We start from the raw sequence: 17,599 nt of genomic DNA on the forward strand, positions 1-17,599 counted from the left end.
AAAAAGTAATCACGGGTCCGTAAAGCTTTAAGTATGCCTCGGCTAGAAAAAAATAGGGTGGTTTGAAATGCTTATGAGAGATTACCTGTTGTATTCTTTTATGATAAATCGTACTGTATATTTAGAACAATATATAACCACTTTCTTTATTATTAATTTTCAGCACTTATAAGATTATATATATATGAGGTATATTTTCAAACATACCTCAAATTATGATCCTCAAAAAAGATGTTGTGGCACCAAATTTTTGTCGTATAAATCATTTCACACCATCATATTTATAATATATTCAAGTTACGCAGTTGTTCACACTTGTCTATGAACCTTCAGTAGCTTGAAATGATACTGTAGACCTCCTTTCATATGAAGTGGTACATAGGAACAGGGAGCAGTAAGCAATGGTGACTGGTTGTTTCTCTATTGCCCTCCTCTGCGCATCTCTATTGCCCTCTGGTTGGTAACGCGGCAGTCCCGGTATGGCTAGAGGTCGTGAGTTCCGACCTCATCGCAGGCTTGTAGGTTTTCTACCCTGGCTCTGCTTGCAAAAAATCCATAATTGATCAAATATAAAAAAATCCCCCAGAAATACAAAAACAAATTAAAAAAAAATCCTTAATTGATCAAATATCTTGGTGAGCCACTCAGAAAGCTCTCGGGGTATATTTAGGAACATGTAACTCACAGCGAACTCGCTATATTTGTTGTTATTGTCATTTATACTTTATTTTTTTCAAGAGCAACGCCTACAAATAAGTTAACAAAATGTACCCTAACTTAGGGTTTCTGAATCGGCTTATTCCTCATCACGCCTTGATAGAAAATTATAAAGAGGCGAGTACCATCCCTCACGTCAGTCCAATAAACCAACTTAAATCCATCTCTAAATTCCTAACCATGCATAGAAGCCACTTCACGACTTGTTTTTCGTCCACAGTATTCGCCGAGCCGTCAAATTAACCGACTCAATTGCGTCCTAAGTCCAGCTCTGACTCCCTAACCAATAATGACTTGTTTAACGCCATTAATGACTTGTTTAACCTCCACAGTGTTCGCTGAGCCGTCGCCTCCAGTTCAACCGGTTTCAGTGGACAGTCACGGAAACGCCATCTCGCGGCAAATCGAGCAGATGTTCAGGGACCACAATTACGAACTGAGCATTCGACCTCGCAACGTCGGTAAGTTGTTTTTCAACTCTCGATCAGGGATGAAAGTACAGAGTGATTTTCTACCCGAAACGGTGAAAATTTCTCTTTTCGGAATGCGTGAAAATTTTTAAAGATGACATCACAAAGTTGCGTCATAACAGGACGTCTAAAACAAGTAACCACTTGTCATGGTTGTCGTGCACAATATGCCACTGAAATATTTGTCTAAATGCATTCAAGAAGATGGCGCGATGGCCTGGCGAGAAAGAGAAAGAAAGGGACATGCCAAGATGAAAACAACAACATTTTTTTTTACCGGAACGCCGTTGATTGAAACGTGTCTGACGCCTGATTTGTATCTGTGAATGTCAAATAAAGTATACTTGGCGATGAAACGCAGCATTTCTTTAAGATTGAAGCAAACTGAAATGGCGGGAATAACCAAGACGAGCGTGTACTTGCCTTGCTCAATCTTACCTGTTGGTAAAAAAGTTTAAAAACGGAAAGCTCTGCAGCTCTTTATAACAACCCCAGATACAAATGATATAGACAAATCGATGGCATATAATTTGACTATCGTATCACACTTAAATGGAATAAACGCTATCTTAAGCAATGCCGCCTTAGTTTAAAATACCAAGATTATATTTTGCAGCTTTATAAATTTAGCTATAGGCCAGTGGTGGGGTTGGCTTGCGAACTAATGTGCGCAGGTTGGTTTCACACAGGTCACATATGCGCAAATTTCCGTGAATAATTCTATGCCATTTCAATGCAGGACAACCGATAAAAGTTGGCATTTCGCTGATGATTGAAAGTATCACGGACATTTCGGAGAAAAACATGGTAAGTTAACCGAGCGTAAAGCTGTATATTTATCCATATATCGACCGTGGTATTATACAGATGCTGACCAATGGGCGTGATATATCATTGCGCATTCGACAGAATCTGTATTGACAGAACAGCAGACAACTTTGCAAAACATATACTTTACACAGGCTAATTTTATGACACTCTGCGTCATAAACTCGTGAAAGAACAATTGACGCCTCGAAACCGACAAACTTTAAAAACTAAAAACCTTTACCCCTTTGTAGGCCGGTGCAACAAAAGTTCTGTTTTTTTAACCCCTTTTGGAATTTTTGAATTTTTAACAGTAGTACACCATTAAAGGTTGTCAAACATTTCAGCGTTTTATCTGAACTTGAACTGTTACATTTTCTAACGGTATTCATGTAAATCTTGTTTTAAAGTGATTCTTAAAATGTCACCCGGCGGACCTAATTTGCTTTTTTATGTATATAGATGACTAAATAATATAGAATCGAGTTATAATGTATTCTTCAACATAATAAACAGTAAATTTTCACAAACTCAATTTTTTACAAAATCTGTGACATGATTTTAGATTATTACCACCCACCAATTAAAAAGATTTGTCCCTGCCAATATAACTTATCATTTTGTGATGACTTAAGTCTAAGTAAAGTAATTAAAAAAACAAATTTAGACAAAAACGGTATACTATTAAAAATAATAAAATAATTCGATTATGAGCAACAATTTAAATGAAAAATGACAAAAAAAATATAACAAGCCAATTGTTTCTTATTGTTTTTAATAAAAACACCTAATTTCAAACCAGATTATTTGACACAATGACCAATGCACAAGTCAGTTCAAGTCATTTAAAAACAGAGAATTAGGCCCTTAGGTTGAGTCATTGGTTCAATCATTACAACGCTGCTCCTTTTAAGCTGCTCATTTGCAATACCGCTTGTAGGACCTCACATTCACCCTGAGAATGCACGAAACTTGGACAGATCACAGGCTTCGCTACGGCTCGAACAGTGGAATGAAGAGCGTGGTGCTGCCGAGCCGACTCATATCCAAGCTGTGGGTACCAGGTAATCAAGTAGCAAATAGTTCTACGTTGCGTATACTGTCGTCATTGTAAACGCTACAATTTGGCAACATGATGTTCCTTGTCGAAGTCGGCCAGATGCTTTGACTGAAAAACGAACCGCCAACCAAAACCATTTCAGTTTTCCGCACAACAATTGGTTAAACGGTCGACCGTTTTTGTGTGTGTTAGTTATACGTAAAGCCGTGAATTTAAGAGATCCTGATCTAAAACATTTAACTTTCACTTTCAGTATAAACACACAGTAAAACAGGAAATGTAAAATGCTTAACAGTAGATTTATACCTTATATTAAAAGGCATTTTTCGACCTGGCTTATGCTGGCATTTTTATCACGTTTTGTTGGTTGGCACACACGCGTTTGTCTGAAGAACTTTCAGCTTAAGTTTATCTCAAGTATCCCCGATTGCCTACCATAATATGCCGTCTTTATCTAGTACAGGGCTTCCTAAACTTGGGTCCATTCACCCCTTAGGGGCCCGTGAACTAATTTGTGGGGCCATGAAGGCCAAATTAAAATATTAGTGTATAAGAAATAAAATAATCAATTTTTTAAATAATATAAAGTTTAGTTAAAAATAAAACGTTTTACTACTGAATGTATTAAGACTCCATTTTACTTAAATCAGTTTGTAAAAATTGATGAAATTTCAGCATATCTCTGACGTCTATTTGATTTTGACATCAATTTATGACGTCATTTTTTTTTTAAATTTCTGGCCAACCAGGGTTTAAGCGAAGCAAAAAAAAAAGAAACCCTGATCTACCAGGTTGAAATATCATCTAATGGAAAACACAACTTTTAGTTTTTTAATGCTGATCGACTTAGTTTTGTTGTCTTTGTTGTGTGTCAAGATTTATACATCATGGGATCAAAGAGCTCGTTTGTTCACAAAACGACGGTGGACAATCTTGTGCTGAGGCTTTACAGCGACGGAAAGATCTTCTACAGTGTCAAGTATACCAACTATTGTAAAAGATGAAAAAAAAAATTAACCCATTTTTGTTCGTAAATCAGGTCTGTTTTGCAAAAGAAGCACTTTTCTGATATCAAATCGTCAGCTAATTAACACAAATTACAAAACAATGCTGGTGTTTTATAAGTGACCCTCTATAGTTAAGAGCATGTTGTTTTTGTATTACAACTGTACGCTTAGAGAACCACCTATCAGTTGACTTCGACATCTTATAACAACGAGAATTGATCAATAATGAAAAGATCTACTTGAAAAAAAATCAAACGACCTTTCCGAAATACATTTTTTGTTTGTTTTTAATCATAAATATCTTTTCTATTTTTTGTATTCTAATCAAGGCTCGATTTAGTTGTTAAATTTTTCGCGTTTTCCATTCCAAGATTGTTTTACTTTGGTTGTGTTTTTTAGTTTCTAATTTCGTAACTTTTGCGCAGAATAACCACCACAGTGGCGTGCCAAATGAACCTGTACAACTTTCCCCTCGACACCGAAAGCTGCTCCCTTATGTTTCAGAGCCGTAAGTTCTTGATTAAGTCCTTCGCGTTTAATTCTTTCACTGAAGGTTAGCCAAACTATTCGCGTATGGTAGTTTTTTTTATATACCGACCAAATATATTTTATTAGTTGCAAGTACCGTTCAAAACGCTTTCAAATAAGTATTAAGATTACTAGCAAATTAAACATTAGTTCTATTTGACTAACAGATTGAGCAAGCATTGGCGTATGGTTGTTTCTCGACTCGTTCCCTTCTGAGCCTGCATAGCTCAGTTGGTAGAGCGACGGTCCCGGCTTGACCGGAGGTCGTGAGTTCGAACCTCACTGCAGGCTAGTTGTTTTTCTAGTCTGCTCTGCTTGCATCATTGATCGACAGATTCGGTGAGTCTGCAATGGCTTTTCGGTGTACTAATAATACGTAAGCCGTTATCGTTGGTCAAAAAGCAGCTTCAGAAGGGCTAGATCTCAGTTGTAAGCACACATATATGTGTGTACATATGTTTCATAGTTCTATTTGAATAATAATTCTTAAAGGTGCATAAAACCCATTGAATATGATTAAGCTTCTAAATATAATTTAAACCAAAACATTTCATGTTTTAAAAAGGCGTTGTTAATCTATATATTCCAATTCTCGCACGCCCTGCAGCAATTCCCTTAATCACTAGTTCATAGTAATGTATAATTATTTGATGAAATAGCGAGAGACTATACTATAGTAAGCAAACCTTCTTATCTTAATCGGGTTTGTGGCCACAATTTTAAATATTTCCCACGGGGGACCAGGTAAAATACGCAAACAACACAAATGAGTTTTAAAAGAGATTACCATTAGGACAAAGCCTAATGCTTTGCAACACCCGATCAATTATGGTAACGATTTTGACAGTTCCTTCACGCGCTAGATGGACGGTGACAGACAAACCGTAAAATTTTCTTCTAATTGCTTTAATTTAGCCCAACAGCCATTTCTAAATATTTACGTCATGAAAATCGATTTACCTAAATTGGTGACTCAAAATTGCGTTTTTATAGGCAAATCGAATTTATCGGTAAAACAGCTATCCGGCGGCCAAACGTATACATTTTTCTTCAACAGCAAGTATCAAACCTTACAACAATGTTAAATCGTTCATGTAACTTTTGATAAATAGTTTTACTAACACTAGTAAAAGTAAATCATCTCTAACAGGTATTTTTGTCGAGTCAGTTACCAAACTACTATCAAATATCAAACACTCTATGTTTAATATAAAGAGGTGCACTTTGCACAAGGATTAAAATAGAGCGCCTATTCGTTAAAGCACATATTCTACCAGTGTTTCTCAACGTTTTTCGCGGTGCCCAAAAACTAAACTTAAGCATAAAAGCGAGATCTTAGCGACACAATTTTCTTCGTTGGACTTTTTGTAAGAGAAAAAGCGATCAAGTTTAGTTAATGTAAGCCAAGATTTCGTACTCAACGTTCAAAGTGTTGGATACATTTTGCTCAGAACCGATCTTAAAAAATCAAAACTGCACCAGGCGACGAAAACAAGATTGGGAAGCACTAACTAGAGTCTATACAACAAAGAGATCTGATCATTGTTGTATAAAATCTCCGTGCGTGCAGAATCGGCCTTATTACTCGGGTAATTTTATCACAAAAAATAGGATTTATTACCAAAGAGAAGTTGGCAGCGCGAAGTTTAGAGTGTAAGATGTTGATCGGAAATTTTTACATATTATTAAGGAAAACCTAACCTTTATTCATGACTAAGAGTCTTAGACTTATCGGAGAATTTCAAAGTCACATTTTTCCTTAAAATCGAGCGCGCTGGAGGTGATTCACAAAGTGTGAAACCTATACCAGCCTATACTTTTTTAAATAGTTGGCCGTCAGATCTTCGGAAGACGGCTTATTCGTTTAAAATTTATAAACATCGAAATATTTAAATAATCCGCCACCGAAAGAGTCCAAACTCGAGTAATAACAAAGATTAATTATTATTTAACTGCCATTTTCCTTAAGAGATTTATTTAAGATAAATTGGAAAAAAATTGGCAGTACTCACAGTTGTACGGCCAACAGGTAGACACTGAAAGACATCTGAAACAAATAGCGATAAAATTATATATTAAACTAGTTAAACTAAAAAGAGGCATTTTCGGCACTTATATGTGTTCTCCAACGTTTCGTCTACCATATACAGGATGGCTCTATCAGGGATGCCGCAACACCACGCTCAACACCACACAAAGTGAAATAACTAAGGAATGGCTCCTTTTTAGTATACTATGCCTGCATGGTAGCAACAGCGTATTTATAATTTAGTTAAAGTCGTGCTTCTGAACTAAAAAGTTCTGTTTTATGAACAGTCGGCCACAGTAGCGAGGAGATGATTCTAGAATGGACGATAAGTGACAACATGGAAGACCTCTTTATGGACACGCGACTGGTGACAAACATGCCAAAGTTCAGACTCGTACATCACACCTACCACTCACAAAACGTCACCATGACCGGCATGGCGCAAGTCACAGGTTCGCAATCCAAGATCCAGGGTTTTTGTTCGGGGAGGATAAAATAGTCTCACACATGATATTGCAAAAAAACTTGCGTTACAAAAATAACTCGAAAAGTTCACACAAAGGGCAAAAAAGCATAACACACATTTAGTTTATCTCAGTGTTGCAATGGGTTGAGTCGTGCCTTCACTTAAGTGCACTTAAGTCACTGTTTTTAATTACTTGACCTTAATTTTAATGACTTGAGTCTTTGAGTCAAAATGACTTGGGTTGAAATTAGGTTATTTATTTCAAAATACCAAATTATTTTACAAAGGACTTGATTGGGGTCATTTTTAAGTGACTTGTTTACAACACTAAATAAAATTACCAAAAATATACTGGACAGAATGCTAGTACAAGTGCCAGTTATAAGATGAATAAACCCCAAACATCTTAAAATGACTGGTTGAAGTCCGCTTATTTATCCAACTTACTAAAACATTTTTGTCTAACTCGTAATATATAACCAAGATGAAGTTTGTCATTTAAAACTATGACTTAAACCAATTTTAACGAGATTTAATAAAAAAGTCATTTGAAAACTTGGCCTAACTACGATTGAAGTCAAGTCGTTAACTTACGTCAATGGCACTAGCGTGACGTCGCCATTTAAAAAAACAGACTTTTTGCATTTTCGTTTACACTTTTAGGCTTCAAGTCGCAGCTCCAGGTTAGGTTCGAGTTACAGAGATACCTGCTTTCGGTTTTCTTCCAATCCTACTTCCCCGCAATGATTATGGTGGTACTGGCTGGGCTGGGAATGTGGATCGACCCGAGGTCTGTACCCGCCAGGGTTTCCATGGGTAAGCTTGTCGTTTAATGAGTTAAAATTCCAAGCTAAAACGTGACCAATTTTGTAGCAAAAATTGCAATCTCTTTTTTCCTTTTAATGTTCTCTTTTTTAGCCAAAAATATGCTTTACAATTTAAAGATGCTTTTTTTTTAATTTGTATTCCCTTAAACGCATAATTGCCGTTGAACATTTGTGGTTTACTTAAAAAAGTTTCACGACAATATAGTAAAATGTTAATATTTTAGCGACACCTGTAAATATCGTATACTATCGTCTGCATACAATTTACTGATTTACACCAATTTTCCAATGTTATTCAGGTGTTACGTCTGTGCTTACGATCTCAACAATCATTACTGGTCTAAAGTCCTCGCTACCAAAGGTTGGTGCTTTAAATTTTAGTTTATAAAGAACCAATCTCTTGTCCAAATACTTACTCACTGAAAGAAAATGAATCTTAGAAAATCCAAAATACCTTTCAGCACCAATAAGCCTATTAAACGAACCCCCTGTCAGTAACCACTAATAGGAATGCCCGATAATATCGGACCGAGGCCGAAACCCAATGCCGATTGGTCGTATATGATACTCATCCAATACTAGGGTGGTATCGGTACCGAACTGATACCAAATTTGCATGGGAATTTCAACCATAGTTTGCTATCCAACATAGTAATTTCTCCATTGGAAATTAAATTTATTGAAAATGTATAAGAATAATAACAGGAGGCAACTATGCTTTTTAACGCTTAGGAAAATATTGGCCTAATAACCTTAAAAAATTCACTTTAACCCTTTCAACTTCACCTATTTTGCTTTGCTTGTTTGGTAATAGTAGTGAAGTCATTCGGTATCTGATAGAATTGCGATCGTGTTCTCTAAAATATCAGAAATCGGCATTGGATTAAAATGTCAAGTACCAGACATCTGTATAGCCACACTAATATAGGCAAATTCATGCTATGTTTATTGTTTCGCTACTCCAGATCTCTGACCTGACAGCGATATTCAAATCTTCCTTAAACAGTTGGTCACAGAAGCGACAGTGAACTTCTTAATTAATGCACTCGCCATACATGTAAAGACCATTCAAGGCACAATGGAAGTTAAATCTAAATTTATACATTTCAACTTGCACACACTGGTATAGAATACTATGAAGGGTAGAGTGGCCTTAAACAAAAGCATTTTAAAATTCAGCCTTGAGTTTAAAAATGTTGCATTGGATTTGTAAAAATAGAAATCACCTTAACCTTGCAACATAAATGTCGACCTTAATTCCTGATCAGTAACAGCAAAACACTCTAGTAAAGCTAGCAGATTCAGGTCAGATACAATTAACTGATCTTAAAAGATATACATATATACATTATATATCGCAATTCGGAATTAAGATATACTAATTCGGAATTAAGATATACTGACGATACCTTTGTTTTTTGACCTGAATTTGCTAGCTTCGCTAGAGTATTTTGCTGTTTAGTTTAAAAAACCTTTTGACTATAGTTCACCTCCTAATTATAATTTTCCTTCCTCCAGGTGTCTTACCTGACAGCGATGGACATCTACCTCTGGGTTTGTTTCCTCTTCGTCTTCTCAACCGTCCTCGAGTTCTGCGTCCTCAACTTCCTTATGACGAAACAGAAGAGGGAAGCGCTCCGCGAGGGGTCCGACGCCGACGGGGAAAGCCCCAAGCAGGCATGTGTGACGTCACAAACCTAAGCTTATGACGTAATAGTGTTGCGCCATATCTTATTCACTGCTTGGCGGCCTGTCACTGACCGAATGTCGCAATCAAGTTAAACATTAGTATTTATTATTAAGTAGGGCGGTATGGCGCGAACGCCAACACTAGACTCTTCCTGTACGCTAGCTCGCTTGCTCATAAAAACAAATACAGTGTACCACACCATGCTCAAAACCGGACTTCCGGGGTTCTTTCGTTTCAGCCACTGCTGAAACTAAGGGATTGTCCTTTAGCAATAAAACAAAGGCGGAAAACAATTAGTGGTTATAAGTGAAAAACGCAAAAATAGAAAGGCAACAAAACAAACTAAGTGAGGTGAAGTGAATTAAACAATCAAGACAAGGTTAAATAAAGCGAACATAAATATAATTTGGTATTACAATAGAACAGCTGTTCGTCAATGTCATACGTCAGTGTTGGACGACTGTGGTCGCAACGTTTATTCGCAATATTTACAATTAGCGTTGTCGTCAGCGCTGAATCCATTTTACAGTATGTTTTGAAACGATAAAAAACAAAAAAAAATAACGTTGTCTTTTACGCAACGACAAGTCACGATGTTAAGACAGGTTTATTATATTTTCACAAAATATTTGTTGTTCCTACAGCGATTTCGAAGCACCGACGTCAAAAGTATGATGGGCTCTCAAACGTTCGATGACGGTTTTAACCAAGAGTAAGTATATGTATAATTTTTCTCAATAATAACCAGGGTTTTCGATTGGTAGGTTGTTGTTTAAAAAGTGATACTTTTAAGCGAAAACGTGATTAATTTTATAGCAAAAATTGCAGTTTTTATTCCGTTCTGTTTTTTTCCCTAAACATTTACTTCTTTACGAAAATGCTTTACAATTTAAAGATTGTTTATTTCAATTTGCATCCCATAAAACGTATCATTGGCGTACATCGCTGTTTATTTAACAAAAAGTATATGATTTTGTTTCTTTCTTAATAATATCGCCAAATGTGTAAATTAATACGTACTTTGATGGAGGGGCTTGTCCCCTGTCTTTGTAGACATTAATCCAGACTCGGACAACTAGATTTATTTTAGCTTTTTAAAATTAGATTAGGATTAAAATTAGAGCATTTCAGTTTTTCCAAATTAGATTAGAATTAGAATTAGATCATTTTGAGTTTTCTCAAATTAGATTAGAACTAGAATTACCGAATTCTTAAAAAAACGAATTTGAACTAGAATTTAAACTAAAATTACATTTTATTATTCACAATCAATTACATTTAAATCGAGAAGTATTTTAATAGGAATGTGCATGTCAATTATGTGTGTGATAACTTTTAAGCATTTTAGCATAGCATATAATTTTTAGTCCGTGAAAATTAAGTTTCAACCAAAGAGTTTGAATTCAAATTCTTTGTTTTTACTAAGAGACTAAAAATGTCGTTGGACAAAGTAGGATTTTTGGTAAAATCCGAATTAGATTAGAACTAGAATTAGAGCACACAAGCAATTCACAAATTAGATTAGAATTAGAATTAGCCGCATTTTGCTCTAATTCATTGAATTAGAAAACTAGAATTATCTAGTTGTCCAAGTCTGCATTAATCTATATTGTGCGATAGCGACGTTGTCAATATTGTTTATGAAAAGTGTTCTTGTGTTAAATCCATTCATTTTAACGCAACTGGCTTACAACAGGCTACCCTGTGTTTGAATGGGTAACTGAGGATTGGGGTCCAGCAACTCACACAAAGCTGAAATTAGGGTAACTTACATCCGGTTGACTTAAAGTCCACGCCCCCGGCGGCAAAATGTGCCTTGTTTTATCTTTGGTAACATTTTATATATTCGAGCAAGGCATAAGAACGTTTTCTCTTCGGCCGCAGAATCCGCCACCACCAGATTAGCGACAACCTGTCGATCGTTTATCGATCTCAACCCTTCGACCGCGAGCTCAACAGCGGCTTCAAGCGGCCGAGCGTTGTCCAGCACAAGCGACAGAAGGTTCCGGTGAAAATCGTTAAAAGCCAGGTTGGTGTTTAACAGCCGGAATACCCTAAATAATTTAATCTGTTGCTGACCCCAAATGCGAAGTGTGTTGATGAAATTTTAGCGTGGTTGACAAAGGGCAAAAACTCCTGAATCCCAAATGCCAGTGGTTGTATTTCATCGGGGTTTGTTTAATTCTAGGATAACATCGGTGCCGATCCGACACCAAATTAATATAACAAGCCACAACAGCAAGTGTTTTAATAGCAATAAAGTAAGTTTTCTAACAATAAAGCATTTTTGTTTTTGTTTCACAACTGGGCAAACAGAACGTTTTGAGGTTTCTTAATAGTATCGATATTGAATTATTTGACCAAAGTCCCAAATTAGGAAAGTATTTGACCACAGTCTCAGTTAGGGATATCCAAACCTTCCTTACAAACAATCCAGTAATTGGACGGGCGCTTCTAGGCCTAAAATCTTTGTCTCTTTTTTAATTCTCTGGGCTTATTTTTAATTACATTTTTCTCTCTTTCATTTTCAGTTTAAAACTCGCCTTGGTTAATAATAAAACAATTTGTTCGAGTAAATCAGTCAAACACAGGTCAAATAATGTAAAACTGTTTTCAGTGTTGTAATGACTGGAATATTAGACGTGACTTGAATGCACATAGCCGATTTAAACAGCTTGTCTTGACTTAAATCTTTCAAACAACTAAAAACATTTCTTTTTAATGCAAATTACTTGACTTGAAGTTTACCTTAACAATGACTAAGAAAGGGGCTCACAGGTCGCTCGACTTTAACTACAAATTGGGTTTAATTTTCGTGAAACTTTTTAGTACACGAAATGTTCAACTTAAAACAAATATCAGCTTAAATACGAAATAAATACAGATATTTCATCCACAATTTTGGCAGAATAGCTTATTTTTAATGCTAATGCGACTGAATTCTGAGTATTTAGTGAACAAAATTCAATATTTTGCAAGACAGCAATACTTGAAAGAATTACCGATGTTCACATTTTAAGGTTCGGTTTAAAATCATCCCAGGGCAATGATCTTTCAACTTTCGTTTAGCTCTCGTCGCCATGGCAACGCCTGCGCAGAATCCGCTGCGCAAATAGCGACGCAACAATGCTGGACGTGTTTTTTCGCGTCGGCTATTTCTTCACCTTTCTCGCCTTCAACGGCGTCTACTGGGGCTACTACGTCATATCGACGCAGCACGCCGAGTCGGCCGAGGAAGACTGATGACGTCATCATTCAGGGAATGACGTCAGGACCTAGCAAATCCCCCGTTGTAGTCATGGGAACGATGGCCAGCAAGCAAGCAATTTGGTCATGGCGGCGAAACTTTCCGAATTGGCTTGACTTTGCATTTTGTTTAGTTGCAAGTTGACGCGATAAAGATGATTTTAAAATCATGTTTGTTTTAATTTTGCAACGAATTTTCACCACGTTCAGTTTTTTCTTCGTGGCGTTTTTAAGCAAAGTTATAATTAGAAAAAAAATTGGCTTCCACTTATTGATTTGGTTTCATTTTAGTAAACTGAACTGCTGTTAAACTATTTTCAAAAATCTACATATATTGGAATATTTACTTGTTCGAATTTATTTCTCAATGGTAATAAATGAAAACGCAGGTAAACAATTTATACTAGACATTAGGGTGTATCTTTATAGAATCCAAAACCATCGTCGGTAGGTTTTAGCCAGTCGATCACTGCTCCGCTGACGCGTATATTAACAAGTAAAACTCATAATTAAAAACATGAGCAAAGACAGGATCAGAAGTTTTGTTTAAAAGGAAAATATATTTCGCCAAGTGGCATCATCAGTTCCTGTAAAAGTACAAATAAATAAATAAAAGCGAGGCTGTAGTGTTTTTCATTGCGTTTTTAGTCTATTATCATGTTTTAATATTTTATTGTTTACTTTTATTGGTTTGTTGATGGCTGCGCTCTGATTTTATTTATTTATTTGCACTCTTACAGGAACTGATGATGCCACTTGGCGAAATATATTTTCCTTTTAAACAAAACGTCTGATCCTGTTTTTAGTCATGTTTTTAACTATGAGTTTTACTTGTCAGTTTATGCTAGAGACTTTTCAATAATATATATTCTATCAATGTTCGTCGCCACGAGAGTTTTTTAACAAATAACGGGATTTTAGGTACACTATGTACGGATCTGTAATGTAGCTTTATAATGAATTGCCCGAAAGGTCGAGTAAATCGACATCACCTTGACCAGCGGTTCTTAACCAGTGGGCCATGGCTCACTAGTGGGCTATGGGAACATCTTGAGTGGGCCACAGACCAATTTTATAAAGCTAGATTTAATTAAGAATTAAGTTTCATTTGTGTCACTACACTCAATTTTACAGAAACAATGGCTTGGGAAAGGAAATTTGAAGAATTTAGAAGGAATGTAAATTTATTGTTCAGCAGCTAGTATCTCACTAATGCACGGTTAAAGAAATAATCTGTTTTGAAACATGTTCTGCTGTTTTTTGTTCTAAACCTATTTCATAGTTGTTTTTTTCATAAACATTTATTGGGCTACAGAATTTTTGTGCAACGAAAATGGCCACGAAAGAAAAAAGGTTAAGAACCACTGATCTTGACTAAGACGTTTCGATACCTGGTCGTAAGATTTGTTTTTCACCTTTTATGAGTTAGGTTTGGATGTATTTCAGTCATCAACAGATGATGATACAAGCAGGTATCGAAACATCTTAATCAAGATAATGTCGATTTACGCGACCTTTTTAGCTTTAAAGGGTATTTTTGGGCACACTATGCGGATCTGTAATGAAGCTTGATAATCAATTTTAAAGGCAAAAAGGTCGAAATAAGTCAACGTCATCTTGGTTAAGACGTTCCTTCAATTAGTGTGTCTGAGAAGTAAATTAAAGCATCTCCCATTATAGGTGGGACGCAATTGTTATCACTGTGAGTTTTAGGTATTTTTAGTAGTTTTTAGTTTTAAGAAAAAAAAGGCGAAAAACTTTCCGTTATTGCTTTTTCATTTCATGTCTCTTTTTTGGTTTTATTAGAAAATTCTTTCCGCTTTATCGCTTTCTAATACAACCTTTTTGTCGTTGGTAAAGTTTTACATTATTATCTATACACTAGTGTCTAGTATACGCATGGCGTTACGTTTGTTCTATCCAATGTGTTATATACGCAATAAATAATGATTTTAGAAAAAAAAAAACGTTGTGAAAAGATTCTTTAATTAAGTTAAATCGCAAACAATTCAACAATGGAAAACACACGTTTATCCCACTAAAGGACAAAGCTAGTTCGCATCCGGAGATTTTATATTGTAAAATCGTGTACGTTATTAAAAGTTAACCAATATCAAATGAAAATTCTTTCATGGATTTACCAAGATATAAAAATGACTCATAGAACTACTTTATACGTTCCGGTTACCAGATTTATATAAATGTTAAATGGGAGAACATTAATTGCTTCACACACCTTGCCCAAAGACGCTATAAAAATGTTAGGGAGAAAGTACATCTTGTCACTATTCAGTCTCTAATAGGCCTGCGTTTAGGGGTTAACACTACTGTAAGCACCACAGTCTTCAGGGTTACCAATGAGTGTTGTGACTTGACTTACGTGATTTTAAGTCACTTTTTTCAAATGACTTGACTTGACTAAAGTCTTTTGGGCAAAATGACTTGACTTGAGTCTTCTTGGCAAATTACTTGACTTAAGTGTTTTTGCCAATGACTCGGGTTGAAATAATGTTTTCTCATTAAGGATATTTTTTCCAAAATTGGATTATTTATCTTGAGTTTTGCACGTAAAAGATTTGCTTGCAATAAGTTGCATTTTGCGTTATTCCTGGAAAAGAAGTTACTCACAATCGGAAGAATGTATCAATTTTAAGAGTTTAAAGTTGTATTTTGTGACAAGGAATTAACTTGGAATTAATTTGCCCTAACTTAGACTTGACTTGTTATTTATTCAAAAAGACTTGACTTGGACTTGAGTTCTTTTACGGATGACCTGACTTGGACTTAAGTTCTTTTACAAGTGACTTGACTGGGACCTGGGTATTTCAAAGTGACTTGTTTAAAATCCTGTTCCCAACTATACGGTCTTTCGTAACGTTATCCCACACAGACACACCGAATATGCCTGGTCTACCGCCCCGCATAATGGCCCTACTTAAGATGGAAAAGGCCTGAACAAAAGAAAACCTTACTAACATCAAGCACGAATATCTATTTTTTTTTCTTTAATTGAGAACTCTGCATTATAGTTGAAAGTAAACAGTCGGACATTCTTTGTTACGATTAAAGTTAGAAATGCCAATAAACTATTAACAAGGGATCGTTGGTAGGGTGTTGACATGCATAAGCAAGTCTATACATTCCGCACGGGGGCGGTCTTGCCTAACACTATTTGTGGTAATGCGCTTGCTTTTACTTTCATAGCGGAGACAGGTTGCCAAAGAACTGGGCTCGGACCATTACTGAGTTGTTTAGGCATTCCCGGTGTCTTGTTGGTCAATGCAAAGACTCCAGTCATGGCCCTTACGTTATTTCCTCGGTGTACATTTGCTTTCCGTTAGTTATGCCCGCCATTAGTGTACAAGCAAAATTACCGAAAAATCATGTTTGTACTTTGCAAGCAGCACTAATGTGTAAAAATGTCGGCGATATTTTTAGGGTAACTAAACCGAGCTCTACTTATGGTAATTTTATCCCTAAATAAGAACTTTCTCAGAGTAGTGAAATTATAAAGATCAACAAATAGCTCTCTTTGCTTTGTGCTATAGTTTTACTTTAACAGATCAGCATAAAAGTGTTGTGTGCTTCGCGTTAGCAATAATTTACTACATTTAGTAAAGCGACCCTGTTTTACCTTTGTTAATTTTCCCCAGAACATGCGAGGAAATGATTGCCTTCAAGTTAAGCCCGGTGGATTAACGAAAAGCGTTCTAAAGGCACTGTCCAAAATTAGCCGTCTTTAATAAAATGACCCGGTAGCCTTTGCGCAAACAGACTACAAAGGCGGCATACTGCATTTGAACCTATAGCTGTGCGGAAACAAATTGATCCAAGCGGGATTAGCACGCAATGCGCCGCGCTAATTAAACCTGCGTCAAATTCAACACGCGAAACGGGCAATGAGCACGGCTTATCTCGCTAGGAAACAGACTATAAGGTCAATCTGTCTGTCGCATTGGCGGTGTGTAGTATGGGTGCCTGCAAAAAAACGACAATTTACAGTTGAGTTGGTCTGGAGAAGGACAACCTCAGTAACTGCTCCAAGATTTTGTCGAGAGGGTCTTTATTTTTGCAGAGCAACTGTTTTTTTAACTATAAGCCAACACTTGCGTGAGTAGTAAAGTAATAACATATGGGTTATTTCCTGACATTTCAATTTATTTGACGTAACGAATACTGATGGAGATGCTTTTTTGCCAAGCTCTTCTTATATTTTACATTTTTTGTAATTTGCTACTGTTATGACTTTTCTAACCTATTTGGTGTATTTGTTGTTAAATTCAAGCTCAAAAAATACTGTGATCAGGTATTATTTCTTCCACAAAGTTTTATAGCATATAAATAGTTTTGGCGAACGAATAGGCTACTGTTTTCATTTTTAGAGGCGATCCTTTACTTGTAAAGCATGTTTCAATAAATAACTATTCCTGTTTTTCCAGATCGAACATAACTGACAAACAGTTAAAGGTGAAAAAGAGGGTTAACTTATTATCAGCCTTTTGCAAAATTGTTAGACAGGTCGAATATAAAATGAAGTCAAGTAGAAAAATATAATTCGCTTGCAAAACACTCTCACCAAGAGTTAGTTACATCATTTTAATGATTACATTTTTTCCTATTCATAAGAATTTTGTTTTGAACAAGAAGATCAACATCCACAAAGAAACTTATTTTTGAGGCGTCTGTGAGACTTTAATTTTTTTTTGTGAAAACAATCAACAATAATTAGGCAAAACGCATTGCATTTCCTAG

The 17,599-nt window shown here is 36.0% G+C and overlaps 1 protein-coding gene and 1 non-coding gene across 2 annotated transcripts; both read left to right on the forward strand.

The window, feature by feature from the left end:
- The first annotated feature begins 401 nt into the window (after positions 1-401).
- On the forward strand, positions 402-12,844 carry LOC146157271 (gamma-aminobutyric acid receptor subunit rho-2-like). Its single transcript, XM_083388153.1, has 13 exons — positions 402-456; positions 1,050-1,178; positions 1,927-1,994; positions 2,935-3,058; positions 3,931-4,033; positions 4,487-4,569; positions 6,906-7,070; positions 7,748-7,900; positions 8,211-8,272; positions 9,430-9,588; positions 10,246-10,313; positions 11,486-11,630; positions 12,671-12,844. Exons 1-13 carry the CDS (start codon positions 402-404, stop codon positions 12,842-12,844), a joined length of 1,488 nt encoding a protein of 495 aa, XP_083244279.1.
- On the forward strand, positions 4,806-4,880 carry Trnaa-ggc (transfer RNA alanine (anticodon GGC)). The gene has a single exon. It is a non-coding gene; the product is annotated as a tRNA-Ala (tRNA).
- Positions 12,845-17,599: the final 4,755 nt, after the last annotated feature.

The sequence above is a fragment of the Ascidiella aspersa genome, chromosome 4 (assembly GCF_963924565.1).
Source record: "Ascidiella aspersa chromosome 4, kaAscAspe10.2, whole genome shotgun sequence".
Lineage (NCBI taxonomy): Eukaryota > Metazoa > Chordata > Ascidiacea > Phlebobranchia > Ascidiidae > Ascidiella > Ascidiella aspersa.

What these genes read in the sequence shown, in the direction of transcription:
- LOC146157271 (XM_083388153.1), top strand. Translation starts at nt 402, where the DNA reads ATGGTGACTGGTTGTTTCTCTATTGCCCTCCTCTGCGCATCTCTATTG. An exon ending in ACCCGCCAGGGTTTCCATGG is followed by an intron (nt 7,901 to 8,210) that starts GTAAGCTTGTCG and finishes AATGTTATTCAG; the next exon opens with GTGTTACGTCTGTGCTTACG. An exon ending in TGAAAATCGTTAAAAGCCAG is followed by an intron (nt 11,631 to 12,670) that starts GTTGGTGTTTAA and finishes ACTTTCGTTTAG; the next exon opens with CTCTCGTCGCCATGGCAACG.